The sequence below is a fragment of the Meriones unguiculatus genome, chromosome 8 (assembly GCF_030254825.1).
Source record: "Meriones unguiculatus strain TT.TT164.6M chromosome 8, Bangor_MerUng_6.1, whole genome shotgun sequence".
NCBI lineage: Eukaryota > Metazoa > Chordata > Mammalia > Rodentia > Muridae > Meriones > Meriones unguiculatus.
In genome coordinates, this window is record NC_083356.1 from 66018546 (window position 1) to 66044445 (window position 25900).

General features: G+C 52.9%; 2 protein-coding genes across 9 annotated transcripts; one reads left to right on the forward strand and one right to left on the reverse strand.

The window, feature by feature from the left end:
• Positions 1 to 117: 117 nt before the first annotated feature.
• On the forward strand, positions 118 to 24099 carry Grin1 (glutamate ionotropic receptor NMDA type subunit 1). Of its 8 annotated transcripts, none has more exons than XM_021651087.2 (21): positions 118 to 677; positions 1923 to 2057; positions 4281 to 4457; positions 6500 to 6562; positions 7354 to 7454; positions 12085 to 12206; positions 12281 to 12455; positions 13461 to 13605; positions 13703 to 13786; positions 16717 to 16858; positions 16939 to 17066; positions 17333 to 17497; positions 17573 to 17691; positions 17808 to 17920; positions 17994 to 18142; positions 18245 to 18402; positions 18571 to 18732; positions 19173 to 19282; positions 19375 to 19520; positions 20748 to 20858; positions 22808 to 24099. In XM_021651087.2, the coding sequence occupies exons 1-21, from the start codon at positions 420 to 422 to the stop codon at positions 22922 to 22924; spliced, it is 2880 nt and encodes a 959-aa protein (XP_021506762.1). In that variant the 5' UTR covers positions 118 to 419; the 3' UTR covers positions 22925 to 24099. The 8 variants fall into 8 exon arrangements, with proteins under 8 accessions (XP_021506762.1, XP_021506755.1, XP_021506758.1 ...); XM_021651080.2 differs by having other exon boundaries at positions 23168 to 24099; XM_021651083.2 differs by lacking the exon at positions 20748 to 20858.
• Positions 24083 to 25507, reverse strand: Lrrc26 (leucine rich repeat containing 26). Its single transcript, XM_021651088.2, has 2 exons — positions 24611 to 25507; positions 24083 to 24534 (listed from the first exon to the last, which is right to left on the reverse strand). The coding sequence occupies exons 1-2, from the start codon at positions 25281 to 25283 to the stop codon at positions 24212 to 24214; spliced, it is 996 nt and encodes a 331-aa protein (XP_021506763.1). The 5' UTR covers positions 25284 to 25507; the 3' UTR covers positions 24083 to 24211.
• Positions 25508 to 25900: the final 393 nt, after the last annotated feature.

Consider the following 25900-nt stretch of genomic DNA (forward strand, 5'->3'; position numbering starts at 1 on the left):
CTGTGTCGCTGTAGGCTAACGCGCGTGCACACACCCGCGTGGGCGCTCCTCGCGCGCGCTGAAAGCGTTCACGCCAACGCAGGCGCGCGTCAGTAGGCGCGCCCTCGACTCAGCGTCAGGAAGTGGGGGCGGTGGGAGGGGTAGGACGCGTAGGTCCTGCTCATGACTCCGCAGCGGCTGCAGTCGCGGCAGCCTCGGGACCAGCCGCGCAGCCCGCGCCGCTGTCCTTTCCGCTTTTCCTGCGCCGGTGTTCGAGCAGCGCCAAACACGCTTCAGCACCTCGGACAGCGTCCGTCGCTCTTGCCCCGGGCTCCAGGAGGACCCGCGGGTGCTTTACCGCGCCGGGGGCCCGCGGGTGGTACCTCGCGAGGTCGTCGCACTCGTGCAACCCAGCACTAGGCCCGCCGTGCCCGGAGCTCATGAACACCATGCACCTGCTGACATTCGCCCTGCTTTTCTCCTGCTCCTTCGCCCGCGCCGCCTGCGACCCCAAGATCGTCAACATCGGTGCAGTGCTGAGCACGCGCAAACACGAGCAGATGTTCCGCGAGGCTGTGAACCAGGCCAATAAGCGACATGGCTCTTGGAAGATACAGCTCAACGCCACCTCTGTCACCCACAAGCCCAACGCCATACAGATGGCCTTGTCAGTGTGTGAGGACCTCATCTCCAGCCAGGTGACCACTTCTTCCCCTTTCTGCTGCTCCTCCACCATCCTTCCCCTGTCCCAGTTCCATTCATCCTTCCCTGGTCCTTCTCAGTCTCTTTACCAAACCACTCCGAGCCAACTGGCACCTGGAGAGGCCCGGAACAAACATCTGTGTCTGCCAGTTCCCGCTGGACTGGTCCTCAGAAGGACCTTGTGTGCTGTCATGTGACTATCACCAGTGATTTCTTCCATCCAGTCAGTGTGGGTCTAGACATTCTGGGCACAAGATGGAGGAACATTTCAGGGCATCCCCTAGATGAGGCGTGGGGCCATCTTTGTTTCTTTCCTTACCTCTCTTCCCTTCCCCCATTCATGGGTTTGCAATGGATGGTCCAGGTGCCAGAGCAAGCAGGCACTGCAGGGGTGGGAATGAGGATTGCGCATGCCCAGAGACAACGAGGCACAGTGTAGGAGCCAGTGCAGCAGGGGAAGGACATGTGGTGTTGAAGCTATCCACCCCTGACTGAACTGGCTGCTGAATTCCAATGAAGCCATAAGGTGCAATGCACCAGTTTATGTAAGATGAAGATGGGGACAGGGACTGTGCCAAGGCTGTTAATACATGCTCTTTAAAGGAAATCTACATCCACGAGCATGTCTGCTCACATGCATGCGCTTGAACATGACATTAGCACACACACATTGCATTAGCATCTCCATATGACACAATCAACTGCATATGCTCACTCACACACATTTGCACATACTGTTTTGGACGTACTGCTTTGTATGCTCAATGCTTATAGTGCATACATGTTCCAGCATGTGTCATGAACACCAACAGTCACATGCATGCCTAGATGTGACCTAAAGGGTGCGGGCTGGGTGTTATGGTGAGGGGAGTGAGAACCAGTCCTCACTCTACACAGAGTGCAGAGGCCATGCAAGAGTTTTGCTCAGAAACTTGCCCCCCTCCTCATTTTACAAGAGATGAGCCCTGGTCAGAAGAAAGGATCTGCCAACTTCGTGTGTATGTGTGTGTATGGTGGCTGTATCCCTAAAGTCTTACTCAGTGCTGCCTGTCTCTCTACAATGGCTTCATCACCAGAGCATTGTGATCTGGCTCATTCTCCTGTCTCTTGGACATGTGGGACCATGTGCACAAATGGCACCATCTGGCATGCTAGTCCAGATCTTGCTACTTGTGGACCTCAAACTCTCGTACAATGTTCACCCTATCCCACAGAGCTGACTCTGTCTCCTGTACCCACAGGTCTATGCTATCTTAGTGAGTCACCCGCCCACCCCCAACGACCACTTCACACCCACCCCTGTCTCGTACACGGCTGGCTTCTACAGAATCCCTGTACTGGGACTGACTACTCGAATGTCCATCTACTCTGACAAGGTAAACCTGATCACCAGACTCAGACCCAGGGATTCTCAGGGCCACACACAGCTGAGCCAGGTGGATTGGCACTGGGTATTGTATCCAGGTGGGGTGGGATGCTTAGGTTTCAGGCTGCCCCTGAGGGACTTTAAGCAACTCACTTATAACCACACTTACATACCTCACACTGAATCTCATAAGTATTAGTACACAAGTTACTCACTCAATCACACTGACACGCCTGTGACAACTTTATGTGGCTCCATACTGACCACACATTAACACTCACGCTATGCTCAAGCTGTCACACTCTCACACAGTTCCACACACCTTCTCATATTACAACACTAGCATCATCACTCTCCCTCCCCTTCCATAGTCACAGATGCTCAGACAGTCACACATACTCAGGCTGGCTCATGATGACATGTGAAAAAACCAGTAACATTACCTTCTGAAAGAAGAGGGCTTCATGGGCTAGAAAAAGGGGTAAACATGGAGCTTCTTAGAACAAGTGAGCTTGGCATGTAACCGTGAAAGAGTTAAAGAGAAGTTTCCAGGTTTCCAGGAGAAGCAGATCCCTGGATGGAGAAGTATTCGGGGTAGAGATGGATGGTGTGGATCCCAGCCTTGCCAACTGAAGTTCACATAGGAGGTGGCAGACAGGGCAGTCAGAACAGGCTGCTTGTGGTAGGAGACCCCATGTCTCAGGGAACTAAAGGATCTCAGCTCAGCATTCTGAAGAGCTCGTGGTCCAAAGGCTGGGATAGCTTCCATTCAATTGGGCACAAAAGCTCTAACTACTGAGTTATAGAAAACCACAGCCCAGGAACACAAGGAACTTGTTCTAGGTCATACAATCTTTAATTTTTTTGTGATTTTTGTGAGGGCCTATCAACTGGGATGCAATGCAGCCAGTGGCCTAACAGGCATCATAGTCTGCTCCCCATAACCTGTAGACTCAAAAAGCCAGCAGACATCCAGGAGCCACTTGGGGACAACCAGGTGGGGCCTGAGACTAGCCAGAGGGCTAGAGGGCCTCCAGGTCTCCTTAGCCCTCCAGAGTCTTCCTTCCCAGAACCTACAGTCCTTGAAAAATCTGCCTTACAGCAGGGAGACTTGTCATCCCAAGCATGTGGTGGGTCTGCACTTTGGTGACAAAAAAGGAGCCAGAGAGAAATCTTATAGGAGGGCCCATTTGAAGAGGGTCAGACAGACTGAGGCCAAGGGGCCCCCCACTTGCTAAGGTGCCTAAGCTACTCTTTGTATGCCAGTGAGAAACAGGCTCTCATCCTATGCTTCTTGGCCATATTTTCTCTGGAACACTTTTACTCTTATGTGTAAGAGAAGAATGATCAGAAGAAGCAAAGTAGCCAGGGAAAAACAAGAAGCTGGGAGGCCCCATACAAAAGGACCAACCTAGGGACTGACTACGGGCCAACTTACAGGACCTGTGTGGGGCCAACAGTGGAGCCAAACATCACAGGCACACTCTGATCCTTGATGGTTCCAACTCAAAATCAGCCTTCTGCCCATCATGCAGGCCAGCAGGACCACTCAGAGCCAATCTGTAGTGCAGCCTGCCTGCAGCCTGTTGCAGAGGCAGTGAACATTCTTTCACTCCAAAGCACTGCCCCTGGCCACCAAGAGGGAACTAACTGGTAAAAACTAACCTAGAAGCCTCAGTGAACCAAGAGCAGTATAAATGATAAGGATATGGAAGGAGCCACATTCACCGGGGTAGACGTAAACAGTCCTCGGCAGCTACAGTCTTTCGACAGCACAGTGACTGGTAAGCTGCAGCCACTGGGTTCCAGAGAAGAAATGTAATGTTTGGTTTCAAAAGAGAAGACTTGCTAGTTTTTATTTTCTATATATGCAGTTATTATTTTCTTACCAGTGTCTGGGCCTCGTTTGTACTAGGCAAATGTTCTACCAATATACCCCTGCCCCAAATACTGTTATTGAAACTGTGGAGAGCACCATGTGAGGCTCATTGAGGTCTTGGAGAAGCTTCTATGGTCAGCGTTTCTAGGGATGGTGGGAAGGTGGCAGCCCCCCTAGAAACAGAGGCTCTTCATTCATGTCAGGGTGCTGCTGGAAAACTGTCAAGCTTCTACTCTCACAATAGATGTTTACAGGGGAAGAAGAAGGGCAGGGGGGAGGTAGTGACCCCAATAGTGGGAGACTGGAAAGCCTGCTCAGCTTGGCCCTTCCTCAACCTCTTGGTCTCACCCACAGAGCATCCACCTGAGCTTCCTACGTACCGTGCCGCCTTACTCCCACCAGTCCAGCGTCTGGTTTGAGATGATGCGTGTCTACAACTGGAATCATATCATCCTGCTGGTCAGCGATGACCATGAGGGCCGGGCAGCACAGAAGCGCCTGGAGACATTGCTAGAGGAGCGGGAATCCAAGGTGAGGCCCTGGCCCTGCAGAGGTCTTTGTTGAGCAGGAGCAGGCGGGCCATGCCATGTCTGTGGCTCCTTGTGAACACTCTCTCTCCATCCTGCATGCTCAGCACCACTGCGTCTGGCGGCGCCCGCCCTGGCCTGTCCTCGGCTCATTTCACTTGCTTTTGCCATTAGTCGAAATCTCCTTCTTGTCAGTCCCTGCTGCGCGAGGGCTGGACCACCTGGAGCTCTGCAAACACCCCTGTCCCGCGCCCAGCGTTAGGCCTCCTTAAACCCAGCCAAGGCCCCAGAAATCAGACCCATAACTCAGGACCTGCTCAGCCCCTCTCTGCCAGACACCAAGTCCCATATATCTTTTGAGACACCTTCTACAGAGTCCTTCCCCAGAGAGAGCACTGGGGTCCTTTATCTGCTGGGATACAATCTGTGTGCTCACAGAAGTCTCATCTTCTGAAAGCCTGCTGCCTCATGGCTGCCCATGGCCCTAACTGAAGCGCCATTCATCTGCAACTCCATCTCCACCTTGTGCTATCTATTTAGGCTTACATTGTGCCCTGCCCTCCCCCCCTCCCTCCCACCTCAGGGCCGAGCTCTACATCCCTCATGGGACTATGTAGACACTGATACCAGGACACACACATCCCCATCTCAGCCTGGCCCCCAACGTGTGGAACTGCCAGAGACCAGAGCCGGCTTTGGGTTGGGGGGTCAAAGTGACCCCTATGCCCTTCCTTGCCAACATTCGTGGTTAGCCTAATAAGGATCTAGCCCCTGATCCTTCCTTAGTCCCAGGGCCCACAGCACCAAGCACCACATGGTGCTTTTTAGGTAGCAGAAAGAAGGAGGCCCAGGATGGGGAGGGGCCACAAAAGGCATCTGAGGGAGGGAGATGGGTGGGAGCATGTTCTGCCTGCAAAATCATAGCTGGCCTCATCATACTTAGCACCAATCATTATCCCTACACCCAAGATGGCATAGGCCTTTGGAAGGAGTAGAGAGGCTTGGGGGGAGGGGTGAAGCTAGAGGCAGGCCCAGAGTGAACTCTTTATGGTGGCCCACTGAGTCTGGGAAGGAGGGATGGTTATTAGCACCAAAGGCTCCACCTCTGTGAAGGTAGTTCCACTCTCAGCATCTGACAGGTTCCTTCACACTTCTGTTCGTCATAGCACACATCCTACCCATATGCTCACCTGTTCATCAGCCTGACCCCTGCACACCCAACCATCTGCTCACACACGCATAAGCACATACACACTGTTTCTCAGTTCTTGGATAGTTGAGCGGCACGCCACACCTTTTGGAAAGACAGACCTCACTCCATCTGCACTGTGCAAGAGGATCACCTACAAGTACTTCCTCACGCAAATGTGCCTGCTTACCCTGGCTTGTAACCACAAGCTTAAACACACACACACACACACACACACACACACACATGCTTATACTATTCTGCCCTTCCATCACTGACTGCCATAGGCTTACCTTCTATGAAGGTGATGGGCATATATATACACATCCAATCACACTCAGTCTTAGACACAAACGTGGGGCATTTGGGTGTGAACATACCAGTTAATGAGAAGAGGATCTTCTTGGTCTCTAGAGTGCAGGAGGGAAGACAAGGGGGAGGAGAGGGAGGGTCATGGGGACAGGGCTCTGCAAGCTGCTCCTCTTTCACTCAGGACTGATGTGCGTGGGGATGGGTACTGCTGGGGCCACACAGCAGGTGCATGACAGGGGTGGGGGTGGCAGCGGGACCCCCAAGGGTGGCGGACAGGGCTACCCTCTCTCCTGAAAGTGACTGTTTCCAAGAGTATAGCTTCATGGCAGGGAGCCTCCGTGGCCCTTGCCCCTATGTCCCCTCCACCCTCAGCTCTCCACCCCAGTCCCCAGCCCCACTCGGGTCTCGGTGTTTGCGAGCTCCAGGTACGTGCCCGTCTGCAGACGTGCCGAGGAGGTGGTGTGATTGCTTTAGCGCCGTCATTTTCAACCGTTTATAATCTTCTTCTGTGTCTGCATATTTTCTCTGTGCACATTATTCATCAGAGTAAAAAAAGGAACTATGAAAACCTCGACCAACTGTCCTATGACAACAAGCGCGGACCCAAGGTATATATGCATGGACGTGCACGCCACCTACCGACTAGCGAGCCCCGGCCCGCGGTGCCTCAGCCACTGGGTGCTGTCTGGCCCACCGCGCCGAGCCGAGCCGCAGGCCTGAGTAGTGAGGAGAGACAGGTGGTGAGGAAGGCAGCAGGCAGGCAGGAGAAGGCAGGGGTGGGCGGTGTGGGTGCCCATAGCCCACCCGCCGTAACCCTGGCCCGCGTCCTCAAGACCAGCACGGCCACAGGAGGCGCTGCTCTGGGAAGTGCATGCGAATCTCCAGGCCCGCCAGGGTTTCTTAGTGGAACCCAGGGAGGGAGCCTGCCCACCTGGTCACTTCAGAGTCTGGGCCGCTCCTATAGGAGCAAGAGGAATCAGGTCTGAGCTGAGATCTCCCAAGGTTTTGGAAAAGTCAGCCCCATCTCTGTTCCCAGTTGCATTCCAAAACTTTTCTATTTCCTGTTCGCTGCACGTCTCTGAGTCTGGGTCCACTTCAGCTTGCATGCTCAGTGCAAAAATGAGGACAGGAGTGAGATGGAAAGACAGACCTGGAGAAAACATACGGAGAGAGGAGCAGAGAGAGTACAGGACATCAAGCAGGCTGAAGAAAAGACAGGCAGCAAGGACAGGCCAGCGAAGAGTGAGGAGGCAAGTGCACAGTGCAGGTGGCAAGGACAGGCCACAGCAGCTCTAGCTAAGCTGCCTCGGGGTTCCTAGCAGCTTTGGCCCCACTCTTGCCACTGAGGCACAATGTTGCCTTTCCTAGCTGTCTGCTAACGCTCCTGCTCATACCACAGGCAGAGAAGGTGCTGCAGTTTGACCCAGGAACCAAGAATGTGACGGCTCTGCTGATGGAGGCGCGGGAACTGGAAGCCCGGGTCATCATCCTTTCTGCAAGGTGAGTAGGCTGGGCTTCTCATCACATCATTGTGATTCTGCCTGGGGCAAAAGTCCACCATCTGGCCTAGGTTTGGGGCACTATTGTGCAAAATGAGCTTCAATTTGGAAAAAAACAAAAATCTTCACTTGGAGCTGGAAAGCTGGCTCATTGGGTATGAGCACGAGATGAGGACTAGGGTTCAATTCCTATCACCCACATGCAGCTCACAACTGTCTGTAACTTCACTTCCAAGGTATCTGGCATCCTCACACAGACATACATACAGCAAAACACCAATGACATAAAATAAAAATAAATCTTAAAAAAAAGCCAACAACAAAAGATCTTCAGCAAGGAGAGAGCTGTATTCCATCTCACCATTTTCCTACTCACCTGGAGCTGAGCCATCCGTCATCCTGCCTACCCCTTCCTTGCTTCTCCCCTTTTTGCAGTTGCATAGTACCATTCACCCTAAAGTTTGGGGGTTGTAGATACAGTGCTGGGAAGCCCCGAGCCTGGGAGGCACAGCTATGTAAATATCCTGAGGGCTGACAACAGAGAAGGAGCCCAGCAAAGTCATATGCAGGTATACAGGTGAGCACAAGTCCAAAACCACTGATGGGGACTCATGAAACAGGCTGCTCCTAGACAGCCTGCCTCCAACCCATTCCAGCTGTGAAAGTGTACACAGTAAACCCTCCCTATGTACAAAACAACTAGGTTTCCCAGAGCCTAAGGCCCGTGGGAAGGAAAACTGGGAAGACGCTGGCAGCCCTGTGACAACAGAGAGGCCAGGTGAACCCAGTCAATAGTGTGTGTAGCTCTGCTGAGCTCCAATAGAATGGAGAAAAAACATCATGTCATCACCTTGGAGGAAAATACCCCCAATTCTGCTGTCCTGCTGACAGAAAAGGGACAGGATAGATAGGTGTTTGCAGATTTAATCGACAAACTCTCTCTTTGCACAGCCAGATGCATACTGCCCACTGCCCACAGATTACAGGGTCAGGCAACAGGACTCAGCCTAGGAAGCAAACCATGTCTTCACTTAAATGGCAGGGCTGGGACTAGCTGCTCCACTGTGAGGGTGACACTGTGAGGTGGTCAGCTGTGGTGTTGAATGGTATCCTCAGCTCCGCCAGCTCCGCCAGCTCCGCCAGCTCCGCCAGGAGCATTAGCAAGCACGTGTCATTGCCCCACTACCACTACGCACACACTGTGGCATGCTTCGCACTTAACAGTGCAAAGTTACATCGACTGCAAAGTCATGGACCATTTGTCTTTGCTATTCATCTAACTCAGTGGTTCTCAACCTTCCTAATGCTGCAACCCTTTAATACAGTCTTTATGTTGTGGTGACCCTAACCATAAAATTATTCCATTGCCACTTCATAGCTGTAATTTTGTTACTGTTATGAATCATAGTGTAAATATCTGAAATGCAACCCCGAAAGGGGTGTTGACCCATGGATTGAGAACAACTGATTTTATTTTTTTAATTTTATTTTGTTCTTATCAGTTACATTTTATTAACTCTGTTTTCCCAGCTGTATCCTTTCCCTCATTCCCTCCCAATCCCACCCTCCCTCCCTCAGCTTCTCCCTGCCCCTTTCCAAGTCCACGGATGGGGGGGGAACCTCCCCCCCATTCATCTGACCCTGTTTTATCAGATATCTTCAGGACTGGCTGCAAAGTCCTCCTCTGTGGCCTAAGGGAGGACTGCTCCTCCCTTAGGGGGTGGGGAGGTCAAAGAGCCAGCCATTGAGTTCCTGTCAGAAATAGTCCTTGTTCCTCTTACTATGGGAAGCCAACTGGTTGCTGAGCTACCGCGGGTCACATCCGAGAGAACAACTGATTTTAACTGCACACTTTGGGGTAAGGGATGGTCTGGAGCTTCCAAAGAGTGGATTAAAAACACATTCAGATGAGGCCAGGGATATTGCTCACTTGATAGCTCACTCACCCAGCATGAACAATTCCCTGGATCTGCTCTTCAGCACCACAGAAAAACAGTATAATGGTGAACGTCTGTAATCCCAGCGCTTGGGCCCAGGAGAATCAAGAGTTCAAGACCATTCTCAAGTACTTGGCAAGTTCAAGGCCAGCTTTGGCTACATAAGACCCTATCAGAGTGAGGGAGGGATGAACAAAGTAGGGAGAGAGAGAGAAATGTGTCTGGAAAAGAGAGCAGGGCAGAAAAGGCTTTTGGAAGGCGAGCCCAGCACAGGTTGCCCAAGAAGAAGCCTGCTCAGGAAATGCCCCTTCCTCTCCTGTTTTCTGGTTGTTTATACTTCTCATCATAGGGCTTAAGGGAGATTTGTTTAGTTCAGATAAAAGAATGTTCAGAATAGTGGGCATGAAGACCTTCTTGAGGTCAATGTTACTAAGGAAGCCATTCTTTTAAAACATACCTATTCAACTATTAGGCTTTTTTTTTGTAATGGGCAAAGCCAAATAGACCTGTTTAACTTATGTATTATAATGAGGGTGAACAGAATACAAGCCAGAAAACAGCCATTCATAGAATCCTACCACAGTCAGGCCCCAGAAGAAGAGTGGATGTGAGCTACTTCATGGCCACCCACCACAACTGAAGGGAGTCTCCCCTTTCCTGGGACATAGGGTGAGAAGAGACTCCTCCATGTTGATGACCCAAGGGTTACAGACAAGCTTGCCAGACAGCTATATCAAAGAAGTCAGCAGAAGGGTCACGGGAGACACAGATACTAAGGTGAATATGAGATGCATGGACAGCACCCACTGGCACACTGAGCAGACAGCATAGATGCACACAGCGTTCACATACCTCAGCATCACCATATTCATGCCATTTACAGACGGTGCCTCACATGAATATACTGCATGTTTCACTACACGAGTTATATTCACAATGCACACTGTTTTTTAAACCCCAAAGAACCCATGGGACCTCAAGCTCATGTATGTTAAGTAAGGGAGGACCCAGCCCTCATCACATTTTGACTCCTTCTTCATGATAGAGGTTAAGCTGTTTTTCAGGCTTTGTTAGTCTATAGGAAACACAAAATCCATTTCCAAAACTTTTCATCTTTATTTTTCTCACATTTCTATAAAATGGTCTGGTGAGGTTTAGTGGATTGACCAGACTTTTTTTTCTATAACCATTTCATTGATCACAATCATTCTACCAAGTGACATTGTGTACATCTGAGTTGTGTTGGGAGATGGGGTTCTCCATTTGGTGGGTATGGCTGACATCAGACATGCTCCTTGACATGTGTGGTGCAGTGAGCTCTTCCATGTTCAGTGTACAGCATCCATGTCATATATTATTTTAGTTTCATTAGTTTTGAGACAGGGTCTCTGTGTCTTTGAACTTGTTGTATATACCAGGCTGGCCTTGAACTTGTGGAACTCTGCCTGCCTCTATCTCCCAAATGGTGGGATTAAAGTCATATTTGGAATTAAAGTCACATTTGGCTCTGGCCTATATAGGCTGAAGAACTGCTTAGGTTTTTTTAATGTTGAGCATTTCTTTTTTTTTTTTTTTTTTGTTATAATTAATCATTGAGAAAGTTGGGAGCAGGCTTCTCAGGGAACTGGGTTTATCTTGGTTATGAGTCATCTGGTATAAAAATAACCCAGTAAGGGCAGAGGACCCAGGTTCAGTTCTCAGCACCCACTGTGACTCACAGTCATTCATAACTCCAATTTCTAGGGGATCTGACACCATCTTCTGATGGCCGCAGGCACTAGACACTTGTTTGATACACATATATGCATGGAGGCAACATTAATACACATAAACTAAGTTAACCTTAAAAGTTTGAAAAAGAATACCCAATATCAGGTAATCTACTTGGCTTTACTGTACCTTCTAAACATGCACTGGGTAAGCCAGTCATGGTTGGACCCTGAATGGAAGAGTCTCACATGAGCAGGGTAAGGAGAGGAGACCTGAAAGACCCCAGAGTCATTGTCATGACGTGGGAGACACAGCCTCAGGAGACTAGGTCCCCTGATTCACTGTTCACAGGAATTACTTATGAGGGCACCTCAAGCACATGGCCCTGCAAGGTGAGACTTGTCCTGGTGGCCCTGGCCTTGGATGTCAGGGAACATAGCTACTGGGAGACCAGTCTCTCTTCTGCTCAATAGTATCTTCAGGATGCTCAGCTCAGCAACTAGAGCGCTGGATATTACTGACATCTCCTCAGCCCAGAGCCCTCCCCTTGTCATTTCACACCCTTGAGCAGGAAGTTCCACAAGGTATATGGTTTGCCTAGAGCTCACTGGGTCACAGCGCTGGACTGAACTATCAGGCACAGACCCTACTCTGCCACTTACCACCACTGTACCCTGACTCAAATGCCTTCCCTGTAAAAATGCTGAGATGGTTCTGGCATAGTATTTGGAAAACAGAGCAAGTGTCCAACAGTGTGCCATCATTATCCAAGTTCGGAAGGTCATCTTGTACCCTAAAGGCAGAAGTCAGCAGCTGAAGACTGAAAAGGTCCTGGGTCCAGCCTTATCTCCTGTGCAGACCTTCGGGGCTAGCTGCTGGAAGGGCTGTGGGCATAGGCACGCTCTCCAGAGCGTGGAGAGAGGCTGTGGCCAGGGGTAGGGAGAGAGGTGGAGTCCTGGCTCGTCACCCGGGTCTGCCCCACAGCGAGGACGACGCTGCCACCGTGTACCGCGCAGCTGCGATGCTGAACATGACCGGCTCTGGGTACGTGTGGCTGGTGGGGGAGCGCGAGATCTCAGGGAACGCCCTGCGCTACGCTCCTGATGGTGAGTGCTGGGTTGTGGGGTTGCTTGGGACTGTAGGCTTGTTTGTTCAGTCTCTAATCTACGGGGTCACGCAGGCATCATCGGACTTCAGCTCATCAATGGCAAGAATGAGTCGGCCCACATCAGTGACGCTGTGGGCGTGGTGGCTCAGGCAGTTCATGAGCTCCTAGAGAAGGAGAACATCACTGACCCGCCGCGGGGTTGCGTGGGCAACACCAACATCTGGAAGACCGGACCACTGTTCAAGAGGTGGGCGGAATTGCCCTCAGGTGGGAGGAGTCATCGTTAGGCAGTAGGATGGGCTGTTCTCAAGCAGTGGTTCACTCTGCCAGGGGTGGTGCAGCCCGCCTCATCTAGGACATGCTATACAAACGGTTAGTCACCTCCATCGCCTGTCCATATTCCAGCACCACATCTTCTGTTTTTACTGTGATACTCATCCCTTTCCTCACTACTAGTGCCCTTACCTCTGCTGTCACTGAAGTTGTGGCCGCCTCCACTTCTCCACCCCATTGTGTCCACCCTGCAGATTTTATTTCACTCCTCAAAGTGTCTGGTGCCCCAGAAGGAAGTTGTTGCTGCAGGTGGGGCTTGGAACCTTTTAGGAATCCAGAAATTCAGAGTAGGCATCCATTGACAATTGAGATTCAAAGTTGACCAAGGGAATGGCTGCAGAACTTGACTCCGGAGCCACTGTCCACAGTGCCTACCACAGTTTGCTATGCCTCTGTGCAGTTATAGGCTGCACACACAAACCAGTGAATGAACACAGGAACTCAATCAAAGAGGAACATATGTGACATATGTATACCATAAGCACACTCCTAGGGGTGACCCCTACATTTGTGTTGCAGGCACACAAGCTCACTGATATGCTCCAGTGAGCAAACATATACCCCAAGTAAGGCACCCAGTGGCTAGGACTGGGTGCAGGCTTGATCTACTTCCCCTATTTGATGGCAAATGGGCCTGAGGTTCCCTGTAAAACCAGGATGTGGGTTGTGATAATCATATGTCCTAATCCAGAGAGGCCTTTGACATAGGGTCGGGCACCCAAGACCCACTCAGATGCAGTAGCTATACTGTCCACCTGGTGCTGGCAGGCATGTATCATGTCCTCCACTCAGTGTGAGGCACTACCAGCTGCCAAGCTTTCCTTTCTTGAGACGAGGGAAGAAGGAGTGGGAGCTTAGGCTGCTCAGAAGACAATAAAAACAGGTATTTTTGATAGGTATAAACTATCCTCTCTTCCAGGGTGCTGATGTCTTCCAAGTATGCAGATGGAGTGACTGGCCGTGTGGAATTCAATGAGGATGGGGACCGGAAGTTTGCCAACTATAGTATCATGAACCTGCAGAATCGGAAGCTGGTGCAAGTGGGCATTTACAATGGTACCCATGTAGGTGGGGGTCATGAGGGGGTGGGGGCTGGGGCCTTAGGGTCCTGGGGCCAAGACCCCTGCGTGGCCACCCTCCATCTCATACTCCCACCCCCAGGTCATCCCAAATGACAGGAAGATCATCTGGCCAGGAGGAGAGACAGAGAAGCCTCGAGGATACCAGATGTCCACCAGACTAAAGGTGGGGGACCCTCTTGGCACACTCCAAGATTCCCATCCCCTGCACTTCATCTACTCCTTCAGACCAGGATGAAAGGGAGTGAGGTCATGGAACAAATGGCACAGGAAGCAGAGGTGTAGGTGGGGAAAGAAGCTACAGTTTCTGTCCAATGGACTCTCACTAGCACTTTATTCTGGCCCAATTCTAGCTAAGTCTGAGGAAGAACTTATTGGTATGGGCAGAGGGGCAAGGGTGGGTACTCTGGGCCCCAATGCAGAGTTCAACTTAAATTTACTGTCTTAAGTGTCTCATTTTTCCCTGGACACCCAGGAACCCACTTTTTAAGCTGGTTTCCTTCTGTATAATCCCTTTTTCCCTCAGTCTGATTTACACATTCACTGAGTTAATCCATGGGCCACCACCCCCTCCCCACCTAATTCTGAGAATTCCTCTTCATTTGAGCCACACCACACCCAGCTCTGATATCATAGACCACCTAAGACATGTACCTAGCTAACCTTCTCTGTGTCATCAAATAACTCAACCCTGCTAATTTTCTGAACTCACCTTTGCAACCTGGGGCCTGTGGTCTCACTCTATGGGTGAGTGCCTGCCTCCATTCCCACAGGGGAGAGTGTCTCCTTGAAAAGCCAATGTGATATCTCTTTGCAGTTCAGGCACCTGATGCTGCAAAGTCTTAAAGCACTGGGTGGTTGTGGTGCACCCCTTTAATCCCAGCACTCTGAAGACAGAGGCAGGTGGATCTCTATGAGTTCAAGACCAGCCTGGTCTTGAACTAGTTCCAGGACAACCAGGGCTACACAAAGAAACCCTGACTTAAAATACCAAAGAGGAAAAAAAGCTGAAAGCCAAACATCAATAACCAAGGGAACTCCTCAAGGTGCAGATGGATATTAGCAATATTTTGGGGCCCACTGATGTATTAAATTATGTATATATGCATATGCCCACAGCGGTAAGGAGAAAATATTGGATCCCCTGTAACTGGAATGGATAGTTGTAAGCCACCATGTAGGTAATAAGAACAGAACCTGGGTCTTCAAGTACTCTTAACTGCTGACACATTTGTCTAATCCCATCACTAGTGTTTTGACAGCACTAACATATATACTCATATAATAGAAAAAAAAATGTGGTCCTGTCCCCTTCTCTTGACTCTTCCTTCTCAAGACTCCCAGCTGAGGGTACCTCCTCCATTTCCTCCCACCACTCCTGGCCTTGTTGTCCAGTCCTGCCTGGGCTGCTTATCCCTCTGCTCTCCACATTCTGTAGAGGCCCTCAGCAACTGCCTGTGTTACATTTCAGCATTCCCCAGACTTCTACCTGTCCCCCAGCTAACCAGACCATGAGCCCTAGAGAACAGGAAAAGAAGAGTATCAAAGCTGAAGCCTGGGCTAAAGAGGCAGCCTTGGAAGAAAAACATAACTAGGTATAGTGGAGCACAACTTTAAACCCAGTACTTTAGTGGCAGATGAAAGAATCAGGAGTTCAAGGTTATCCTCAGCTACATAGCAAGTAGGAGGCCAACTAGACTATATGAGGCCCTTCCTTCCTTCTTCCTTCCTTCCTTCTTTCCTTCTTTCTTTCCTTCTTTTTTTTTTTTTTTTTTTTTGTTTTTGGTTTATTTGGTTTATTTTGCTTACCCTTCCATATTGCTGTTTATCATTAAAGGAAGTCAGGACAGGAATCCAAACAGGGCAAGAACCTGGAGGAGGGGCTGATGTCGAGGCCATGGAGGGGCACTGCTTATTGGCTTGCTCCTCATGGCTTGCTCAGGCTGCTTTCTTATAGAACTCAAGACCACCAGCTTAGGGGTGGCTCCACCACAATTGGCTGGCCCCTTACCCATCAATGGCTAATTACGAAAATGCCCTATAGGCTTTCCTACAAGCCTGGTTTTCTTTTTTCTAATTACTTACTTTATTTATTCTTCTCTCATTATATCCCGACTGCACTTCTCCTCCCTCTATGGGGTCCTTCCTTAAAAAAAAAAGAGAGCCAGGCAGTGATGGCACACACACCTTTAATCCCAGTCCTCAGAAGGCAGAGGCAGATGAATCTCTGTAAGTTCAAGTCCATCCTGGTTTACATATCAAATTCCAGGTCAGCTAGGAATACAGTGAAACCCTATCTCAAAAACAAAACAAACAAAAAAAAATAGAAAGAAAGAAAAGGAAAGGAAAAAAGAAAGAAAGAAAAAAAGAGGCTGGAGGGGGTAGGTTGGTAGGACATACCTTTAATCTTAGTTTTTAAGAGGCAGAGTTGATCACACACACACAAACACACATATATACTAGAGTTTGTAAATAGCTCAATGATTTCAGCACCTATGTAAAAATCTGAACATGGCTGTGTACTGTAGTCATGGTAACCCTATCATTGGAAGGAGGGAACAGAGACAGGCAGATCACTAGAGCTTACTGACTAACCAGTCTAGCCTGGTTAGTCATGAATACACAGGAAAACAAACTTACATGCAAACATATGAGGGAAAAAAATTACAAGGGTCAAAGACTGAAAGCTACATGCCAGTGGAGGCCAGGGTGGCATATTTTACTTTATTTGGCAAATGATAAGAGTAATGTGTAAACTGGGACCTGAGGAGAAATGGGCCACAGTGAGGACAGTATTGAAGGAGGCACTTCTGATGAATCAGGGCAGATGGCTGAGGAAGTCTGTGCCCTGCTTTAGCTCCTCCCAGACCTGTGTCTGTCCCCTAAGAGCAGCAGGCAGGCAATGAAAACCATGTTGGAAGGATGTGCATGTAGACTGGCCTCTGAAAAGCAGCGCGGAGGTTCCAAGCTTAGGACTGGGGCTCAGGCGAGAGACTGACAGTGCCCTGGGGAAAAAGGGCTTGCTGCATGCTGAGAAGACAGCACCTGGAGACACCCAAGGGCAGGTGGCCCAGGCTGGCTCTTGTCTTCCCCCAGATAGTGACAATCCACCAAGAGCCCTTTGTGTATGTCAAGCCCACACTGAGTGATGGGACATGCAAAGAGGAATTCACAGTCAATGGTGACCCGGTGAAGAAGGTGATCTGCACAGGGCCCAATGACACGTCACCAGGCAGCCGTGAGTGCTGGGCAAAGTGTGGTAGGGCACAGGGAAGTAAAGTCAGGGACCCACTGTTGCTATTCCCTAACTGCCCACAGCCCGCCACACGGTGCCTCAGTGCTGCTATGGCTTCTGCATTGACCTGCTCATCAAGCTGGCACGGACCATGAATTTTACCTATGAGGTGCACCTGGTGGCAGATGGCAAGTTTGGCACACAGGAGCGGGTATGGAGTGGATGGCAGAAGTAGGGTCTGGAGTGAAGGGGCTAGTGGGAGGGTCCTTCAGGTTGAGATGGATTAATTGAAAAAATATGGGTCGGGTGGAGCCTCTTTAGGGGAGACCTGTTGGTTGGGGCTGGGTGTTAGAGATGAGCTAGATGTGGAACAGGAGACATGCTCCCCATGTGCTAGGACTACTGTGGTGTGGGAGATCTTGTTCAAGGACCCATGCCCATACTGTCTGCAGCCCCACTGGTTCTGTCACTTTTCAGGTAAACAACAGCAACAAAAAGGAGTGGAATGGAATGATGGGAGAGCTACTCAGTGGTCAAGCAGACATGATTGTGGCGCCACTGACCATCAACAACGAGCGTGCACAGTACATAGAGTTCTCCAAGCCCTTCAAGTACCAGGGCCTGACCATTCTTGTCAAGAAGGTAGGCAGGGGTCAGGTGGGGATGAGATAGGGGCATGGAAGGCCCAGGAGAAACTGACCACTTCATCACCTGCAGGAGATCCCCCGGAGCACGTTGGACTCATTTATGCAGCCTTTTCAGAGCACACTCTGGTTGCTAGTGGGACTGTCCGTCCATGTGGTGGCTGTGATGCTGTACCTCCTGGACCGCTTCAGGTAAGCACCATGCAGAAAGCCAGACTCCCTTCATTTACAGGGTGGGCAGAACTGGGTAGGACCAGGCAGACATGCCTCTCCTGTCCTCTGTCTTGCCTTCCTTTTGCACTCTACAGTCCATTTGGCCGATTCAAGGTGAACAGTGAGGAGGAGGAGGAGGATGCACTGACCCTGTCCTCTGCCATGTGGTTCTCCTGGGGTGTCCTACTCAACTCTGGCATTGGAGAAGGTGAGGTTAAACCCAGGTCCTGCCTGGCTGCATCCCCTGCTTTCCAGGAACTGACCCAAGTCTCTGCCCACAGGTGCCCCCCGAAGTTTCTCTGCACGTATCCTAGGTATGGTGTGGGCTGGTTTTGCCATGATCATCGTGGCTTCCTATACTGCCAACCTAGCAGCTTTCCTGGTGCTGGATCGACCTGAGGAGCGCATCACAGGCATCAATGATCCAAGGGTGAGGCCCTCGGGCAGGGAGAAGGGTCAAGAGGTTAGGAGGGAGTGTCTGTTCTGGTGAGGTCTGGGGAGCAGCCACAAGCTGAGATCTTTGTCCCTGCAGCTCAGAAACCCCTCAGACAAGTTCATCTATGCAACTGTAAAACAGAGTTCTGTGGACATCTACTTCCGGAGGCAGGTGGAGTTGAGCACCATGTACCGGCACATGGAAAAGCACAACTATGAGAGCGCAGCTGAGGCCATCCAGGCTGTGCGGGACAAGTGAGCAGTCAGACAAAGGGCCGCCATGGTTGGGTGGGATAAGAAAGGGACAAGCAGAAGGGAGTCCACTCACACAGGAAACACAGTGAAGATTGTCTGTGCTGTAGTGTGAGCAGGGTAGAATGAACAGGCTATGTGTTGTCCCTTTGACTTTGCCTCTGCCGGCAGCAAGCTCCATGCCTTCATCTGGGACTCAGCGGTGCTGGAGTTTGAGGCTTCCCAGAAATGTGACCTGGTGACCACGGGTGAGCTGTTCTTTCGCTCAGGCTTTGGCATCGGCATGCGCAAGGACAGCCCCTGGAAGCAAAATGTTTCCCTGTCTATACTCAAGTGAGTCTACCCTGTGCTGGAAACTCCCTTTCCCTTTTCCACATTGCTCTAAGAGCCTCCCCACAAGGTTGGACCTTGTTCCCAATGCCCCAGTGGGAACACACCAAACTGTTCTACCCTAGGCCAACAGTTGTTCACTAGTCATTGATATCATCAGGCACAACTGCCTTAAAGGATCCTCTCCACCCAAACCAGGCATCAAACCAGGCATCAGTCCCTTGGGGGAACCTTCTCACTACCAGCCCAGAAGCCCCACTTGGACTACAGAACTACAGATCCTGTTCCACAGTGCTTCCTCCCCTGTGAGCCCTGCTCACTCCCAGTCCTTCCCCCTGAATGCCCTGCACACTCACACAGCCTCATTCTTAGATTCAAGCCCTGCCCATTCCCAGCCCCACACCTGCTGCTACCCATCCCTTCCTTTTCCCTTCCCTACCCAGGTCCCATGAGAATGGCTTCATGGAAGATCTGGATAAGACATGGGTTCGGTATCAGGAATGTGACTCCCGAAGCAATGCTCCTGCGACTCTCACTTTTGAGAACATGGCAGGTGGGTCCTCCATGCTGCCATGGTACTGTGATGGATTCTCTAGGGGCGATAGCATTCAGGCAGGCAGATGAGCCACTGGGCCTTTCACACAGGGGTCTTCATGCTGGTGGCTGGAGGCATCGTGGCTGGAATCTTCCTGATTTTCATTGAGATCGCCTACAAGCGACACAAGGATGCCCGTAGGAAGCAGATGCAGCTGGCTTTTGCAGCAGTGAACGTGTGGAGGAAGAACCTGCAGGTAGGACAGGCCACCCTCCGAGGCCTGGCGTCCAGGGCCCCGCCAGGCCATGGCCCTACTCTATCCCTACAGGCTGTGGCACTGGCTCTGGCTCATGGGCAGGACTGGTGCTAGGAGCCATGGCCAGGGGCAGTGGTGAGTGTTCCCAAGGCACAGGGGCAGCACAGGCAGGGGCTGCCTGCAGGTGGTCACCCACTGCCAAGCTGGGCCAAGGGAGGCCATACACCCTGCTTCAAGTTTCTACCTGGCCCCTCTGTCTCCAGTCACCTACTGGAACCCAGTCCGTAGGAGGGCAAGCAGGCAGGGTAAGACCTGCCCACCTGTGTATAGCATGTGAACCTGAGATGCATTTAGCCTTCTATCATCCAAGCTCCTTTGCCACCATCTAGGGACCCCTTTTCATGCTGTGTCTTGCTTCGTGACTCCAGTCCAAATGGGGTTGATCTGCCTCAGGCCACATCCATGTGGATTTTCAGTTATCAGGGATGAGGCTGCATGTAGGATGGTCAGAGCCCACCATGGAAAGGACAGAATAGGCAGTGAGGTTCATGCAGGCCTGAAGACTGGTGGCCAATGGCCAGGTTTTGATTCACTTCTCTCTTCTCTTTCTCTGGGTGTCTTCCTGGAGCTGTGTCCTAAGCTGACATTGATGTTGCAATGAGGGCTGTGGGAGGACAGGGCTATTGGGGGCCCCTCACCTATCATCCACCCATTCTTGCTTTTGGCTCTACAGGTCCCCTGGGGACCAGGCCACAGCTGTCCAGGGTCATTCTGGCCATCAGACTCCAGGCCAGTGTCCCCGGATCTGCCTCTGTCTATCACTCCAATTCTAACTGGACACCTCCTTGGGTCCAGTTGTGTACCCTTTGGGGTCAGCAGCCTCTGAACAAAAAGGCTGGTGTGGCCTGAGGGGAAGCTCTTCCTGTCATCAGGGGCCCCTCCTCCTCAGGATGCCTCTAAGCCAGGGAACCAGGCGGACATCCCAGGAAAAGTGCCAGCAGGACTTCCCCAGCCCAGCCCCAGCACAAACAAGGACAGGACCAACCCCGGACAGAAGAAGTCACTCTCAAAAGTCTGGCTGTTGGTCCATCTGTATAGCACAATGAGGCAGGCCAGGCTGACTGACTAAGTGGCTGGCCAGGCCTGGCAACAGCCCCCAAGGAGCAGGCAAGGGCAGGTTTGGCCGCCACCCTTAGCCATCTAATCACTTATACATATTCATTTTAGGATAGAAAGAGTGGTAGAGCAGAGCCTGACCCTAAAAAGAAAGCCACATTTAGGGCTATCACCTCCACCCTGGCCTCCAGCTTCAAGAGACGTAGGTCCTCCAAAGACACGGTAAGGGGGAAGCACCCCAGTCCCGCGTCTCTGATTCCTCCTTTGCCCCCTGTCTGTCTCCCTCTCCTTTACCATCCCACCCCTGTCCCCACCACCAACCCTGGCCATCTGTGCCAAGTCAGTCCTTCGCCCACCCTCCACCCACTCAAGGGCTGTCCTTTAGAACTCTCCAGACCTATCCTCAAGCCCTCACTAGTCCTCAGCTTCTCCATGTGTCTCCACGTTAGTCTGCCCACCTCTCTCCCCATGCCATGACCCACACACCATCTGGAAGCTGTGTCATGTTGTTGGTCAGTCAGTCAGCCTCACCACCTCTCTGGACTACCCAGACCCTGGGAACCAGAGTAGCCCTGTCCCAGGTTGCCCCTGCCAGGAGGCCACACTGCATCTGTTTTATCCCTGTTTCTCTTGCCTCCGAAAGGGGCTTGATGTCTTCACTCTTGCCCTAAAACAGCCCTGGAGGGTGTAGCTGTGATGTCCCATCACGTCCGTCTGTCTGGCCACTGGCCCCGCCCCCCAGACACCTGTCTCACCTGTCTCACCAGAGCCATGCGTGTTGCATCTTCCATGTGGTCTCTGTGTGGGCCGGGGGCTGGGGGCCGGGCCTGGGTCCATCTGGGTGGACGACTGGGGCCTAGCATTGGCACTGACCAATCAGGGGAGACTGCAGGTGGGGAGTGGGGTGGGGTCAAGTTTAACAGGTCCCTGATGGAGGTGTGGCAGCAGAGCCCAGGTGATCTGAGCATGGAGAGGGTATCCTTGAAAGCCCTGGCCTGAGCACCTAAGGCAACACTGAGGTTCTCAGAGGGAGGCCCAGGAAGGGGAGGCTAAGGCCAGGCCACAAACCACAGGCCACTGTCAGAGCCAGACCTCTGCTTTCAGAACCAGAACCCCTGTCCCCTGCCTTGGGCAGCATGCAGCATGCCACTGCAGCAAAAAATACATACTCAGAAGAAATGGGTTCCAATGGGTTCCCATTTTGCTAGAGCCCTCCCTGGTCCTAGGCAGTTATCCTCTAGTTTACAGGAAGCCCCTCTAACCAGTGGGTAATGTCACCCACAAAGGGCTTGTGTCCCATGAGGAATCTAGATTTGTAGTTACGCCCCGGTGTCCAAAATGAAAGCAAACAATTTGATTCAGAGCAGTTGAAGTCCCAGGCTCAAAGTACGAGGGTGCTCCAGAAAGGCCCATGAGGCCTGGCTGCTCAGCTCTCTGAGGGCCTTGGTACAGAAAGAGTGGACGAAGAGTAAGGGTCTGTGGGCTGCACCAACTTGAGGCTCCAGGAGCTGGTGCAAACAGTATTTCCAGGGTCACCCAGACCTGGGAAAGTGGGCAAGGCCTATGCTGCAAGGTCTGAGCCAGAACTCCCACAAGGGGGCGCGGGGGAGGGAGAGCAGGGCTAAGGGCCCTGTGGGCTGGAATTTGTGTGGGAAAGGGGAAATTTGACAAAGATAATCTGTACTTTTGGGGCCAGGTGGCCAAAGAGGAAAGTACGAAAGTCCTGCAGGTGACAGGCCATTTTCAGTGGGTATCAGTCAGTCTCGGGGCCCCATCTGGAGTTGGTCGGGTACAACTCGGAGATCTACATGGTTCCTTCCCAGGACTTGTTCTCAGTTCTATCTTTACTTGAGCCTCTCTGGGCCCCTGGGACCGGTTCTTCCTGGCCATCTGGAGCTGGCCCCACCCTTCAGGGTTGACTTCTGGGCATTGCCACTGTGGCTGGGTGGGGGAGGGCAGCCCAGCTCCCACCCTGTCTCTGGGGCTGGGTGCTGTTCAGAGGGAGGCCTGGGTGGGGGCTCCTTTGGGTGGGGTGGGGTCGGTCCAGCTGCTGAGATCCTCTGCCCCTGTCCTGTGGCCGGTCTGGGCCAGGGCAGCACTGGGCGCTCAGGGCTGGGATCCCCGGTAGCCGGCGGGGCCAGCAGGTATTGATTGTTGGTTCTTATTTATAGAGCACCGGGGGTGGACGCGGCGCTTTGCAAAACCAAAAAGACACAGTGCTGCCGCGACGCGCTATTGAGAGGGAGGAGGGCCAGCTGCAGCTGTGTTCCCGTCATAGGGAGAGCTGAGACGCCCCGCCCGCCCTCCTCTGCCCCTCCCCCGCAGACAGACAGACGCACGGGACAGCGGCCTGGCCCACGCAGAACCCCGGAGCACGACGGGGTCGGGGGAGGAGCACCCCCAGCCTCCCCCGGGCCGTGCCCGCCTGCCCGCCGGTCGGCCGGCTGGCCGGTCCACCCTGTCCCGGCCCCGCGCGTGCCCCCGACGTCGGAGCTAACGGGCCGCCTTGTCTGTGTATTTCTATTTTACAGCAGTACCATCCCACTGATATCACGGGCCCGCTCAACCTCTCAGATCCCTCGGTCAGCACCGTGGTGTGAGGCCCCCGGAGGCGCCCACCTGCCCAGTTAGCCCGGCCAAGGACACTGATGAGTCCTGCTGCTCGGGAAGGCTTGAGGGAAGCCCACCCGCCCCAGAGACTGCCCACCCTGGGCCTCCCGTCCGCCTGCCCTGCTGCCTGGCAGGCAGCCCCTGCAGGACCAAGGTGCGGACCAGAGCGGCTGAGGATGGGCCAGAGCTGGGCAGGGCCACAGGGCGCTCCGGCAGAGGCAGGGCCCTGGGGTCTCTGAGCAGTGGGGTGAGGGGCCTAAGTGGCCCCCGTCGGAGCGGTCTGGAGCAGAAATGGCAGTCCCGTCCTTCCTCCAGCTACCACCCTAAGCTACAGTGGGGGCCCATGGCCCCAGCTTGCTAGGTCACCCCCCCCCTTCCTCCAGCGCCTGCTCTCTGCAACCTAAATTCCACCTCTCTCCTACTGCACCACCCTCCCAAGACCCTTCCCAACCCTATTCACTGGGCTGGCCCTGATCTTTCCAGGGCTAGCCTTCATTGCCCTAGCGGTAGCGCTTCCCAGGGGTGCTCTCTGGCTCCCAACTGTCTAGGGCTCCAGACTCCAAGAGGGCTGAGCCTTCTCTTCTACCTACAGCCACAATAGACTTCCTCAGACGCTGGCTTGCGAGCCCCCGCACCTTGGGCACCAGGGAGCGCCATCAGCCTCCCATTCGGGTGTCACTCACCCAACACCTTGTACATGACCGGTTCTCCCAAGTGTCCAAGCGCGTGCCTTCCCCCATGCCGCCCGTGCGCAGCAGCGCGCTGCCCCTCTTCCCCAGGGACACCGGGCTCGCACAGCCACCCCTAATTTCAGTATTCAGTGGTGATGCCTAAAGGAATGTCAGAAAATTTCCGGGTTGTGTCTATTGTTGACGCCTACAGGAAGGGTGAAGGGAGGACCAGGGATTTGGGGAGTTTTCAAAGTGCGGAGCACTGCGGGAGCGCTGGAAACAACCGCAGCCCACTTAGGCTTGGGTAGGTGCAGCTGCGGGGCTCCCAGTGGTCTCCAGGGAGGCTGGGCCCTCGGGGTCTGGCTGTCTCCTTAGTAAGAGGCGCACCTTGGTGCGGTGGCGGTGGCGGCGCCGTGCACCACAGGCAGTGAGCACGGAGCCCAGTGCCAGGCAGATGCCCAGGCTAGCAAGGAAAGAGACCGGCCCGAGAGCGTAGACCACCGCCAGGTCTCGCGCTGAGAGTGACTGAGCGCAGTGTCTGAAGGCGGCGTCCGGAAAGGCTGTCAGCAGGCTGAGCGTCTGGCGTCTTGGAGACACGCAGAGCAGGGTCTCAGTTTCTGCGGGACACAGGAGCAGCATCAGATGGCAGCAACTGCACCAAACATTATCCGTCCTGCGACCCAGATGGCTCACCTGAAGCGGGACGCGGGTGCTTGTGCAGCCAGGTGCAAAGCGGGCGCAGAGCGCAGCTGCACGCCCAGGGGTTGCCTCGCAAGCGCAACACTTCGAGTGCAGGCAGGCTATTGAGCAAACCCGCCTCGAGCGCAGACAGTGAATTGTCCTGCAGGCTGAGCACGCGCAGTAATGGGAGCGGGCCCAGGATGGAAGGTTCCAGGAGTGCCAGCCGGTTACTCGCTAGGGAAAGGAAACTCAGCGCGCGCAGCGGCGCGAAGGTGCCGGGAGACAGAGTTTCCAGCTGGTTGGTGCTCAGGTCCAGCCATTGTAACACTCCCAGACCCCAGAAAGCTCGTGCGTGCACCGACCGAAGCCCGTTCTCCCTCAGGTCTAGGTAAAGCAGCGCGCCCACATCGGCGAACGCGCCTGGAGGCAGTGCGCTCACGCGATTGTGATCTAGCAGCAGTGAACGTACGCGCCAGCTCAGGCCATCTGGTACCGCAGGCAGCGCTAGTCCGGAGCAATTGGCCTTGCCTCCTAGTGAACACCAGCAGGCCTCGGGGCATTCGGGGGCCACCGGGAATGTGGAAGGGGCAGTTCCAACGTGCTCCTGGGTCCAGACTCGCCTCAACGACATCAGTAGCAGCAGATACAGTTGCGGCGAAAGCCGCGAGAAAAAAGAGCCCCGCATGGGGGCAGCTTGAGAACTACTGGTGACCAGAGTTTGTCCCTACCTCACCTGCACAAGTATTAACTCTCCTGCCCGAGCACAACAGTTTTCTCACAGCTGGTTCCTCGCCTTAGGCGGGGGCTAGGCACAGAGCCAAAACCCAATACTGCCAACCACCTGTCCAGAGCTCCAGTCTTGCCTTGGCCCTGAGCCGGTAGTAGAACTGGTGAGACTGCTGGACTCCCCTGAGACCTAAGGGGCAGGATTAAACCTAGCAGTTCCACAGAGAATGCAACCCACAGTGCCTTGCTCCATACCCCAGTTTCAATTCCATTCCTATTCAGCAAAAAGACCCCACAGAGACTGTCCCAGTCCCTAGACAGAGGATTGGTGAAGGTACAAGCACATGATGGAACCTAAACGCAGAGGAAAAGACCTTGAAGTGTAGGAGGAACGACACACCTGAGGCAAAAGAGAGAGTGTAGGAAATCGGTTGCTTCAACCCCTCCACCTTGTAGTTCTTGAGGACAGTGTCAGTAGAAAGGCGCACTGGCCTAAGTCTGGTCAGTGCAGCTCCCTTTTGACTTGCCAGCATATAGGTCCTGTTATAGGGAATCTGGGGAGGTGGGAGGACCCAG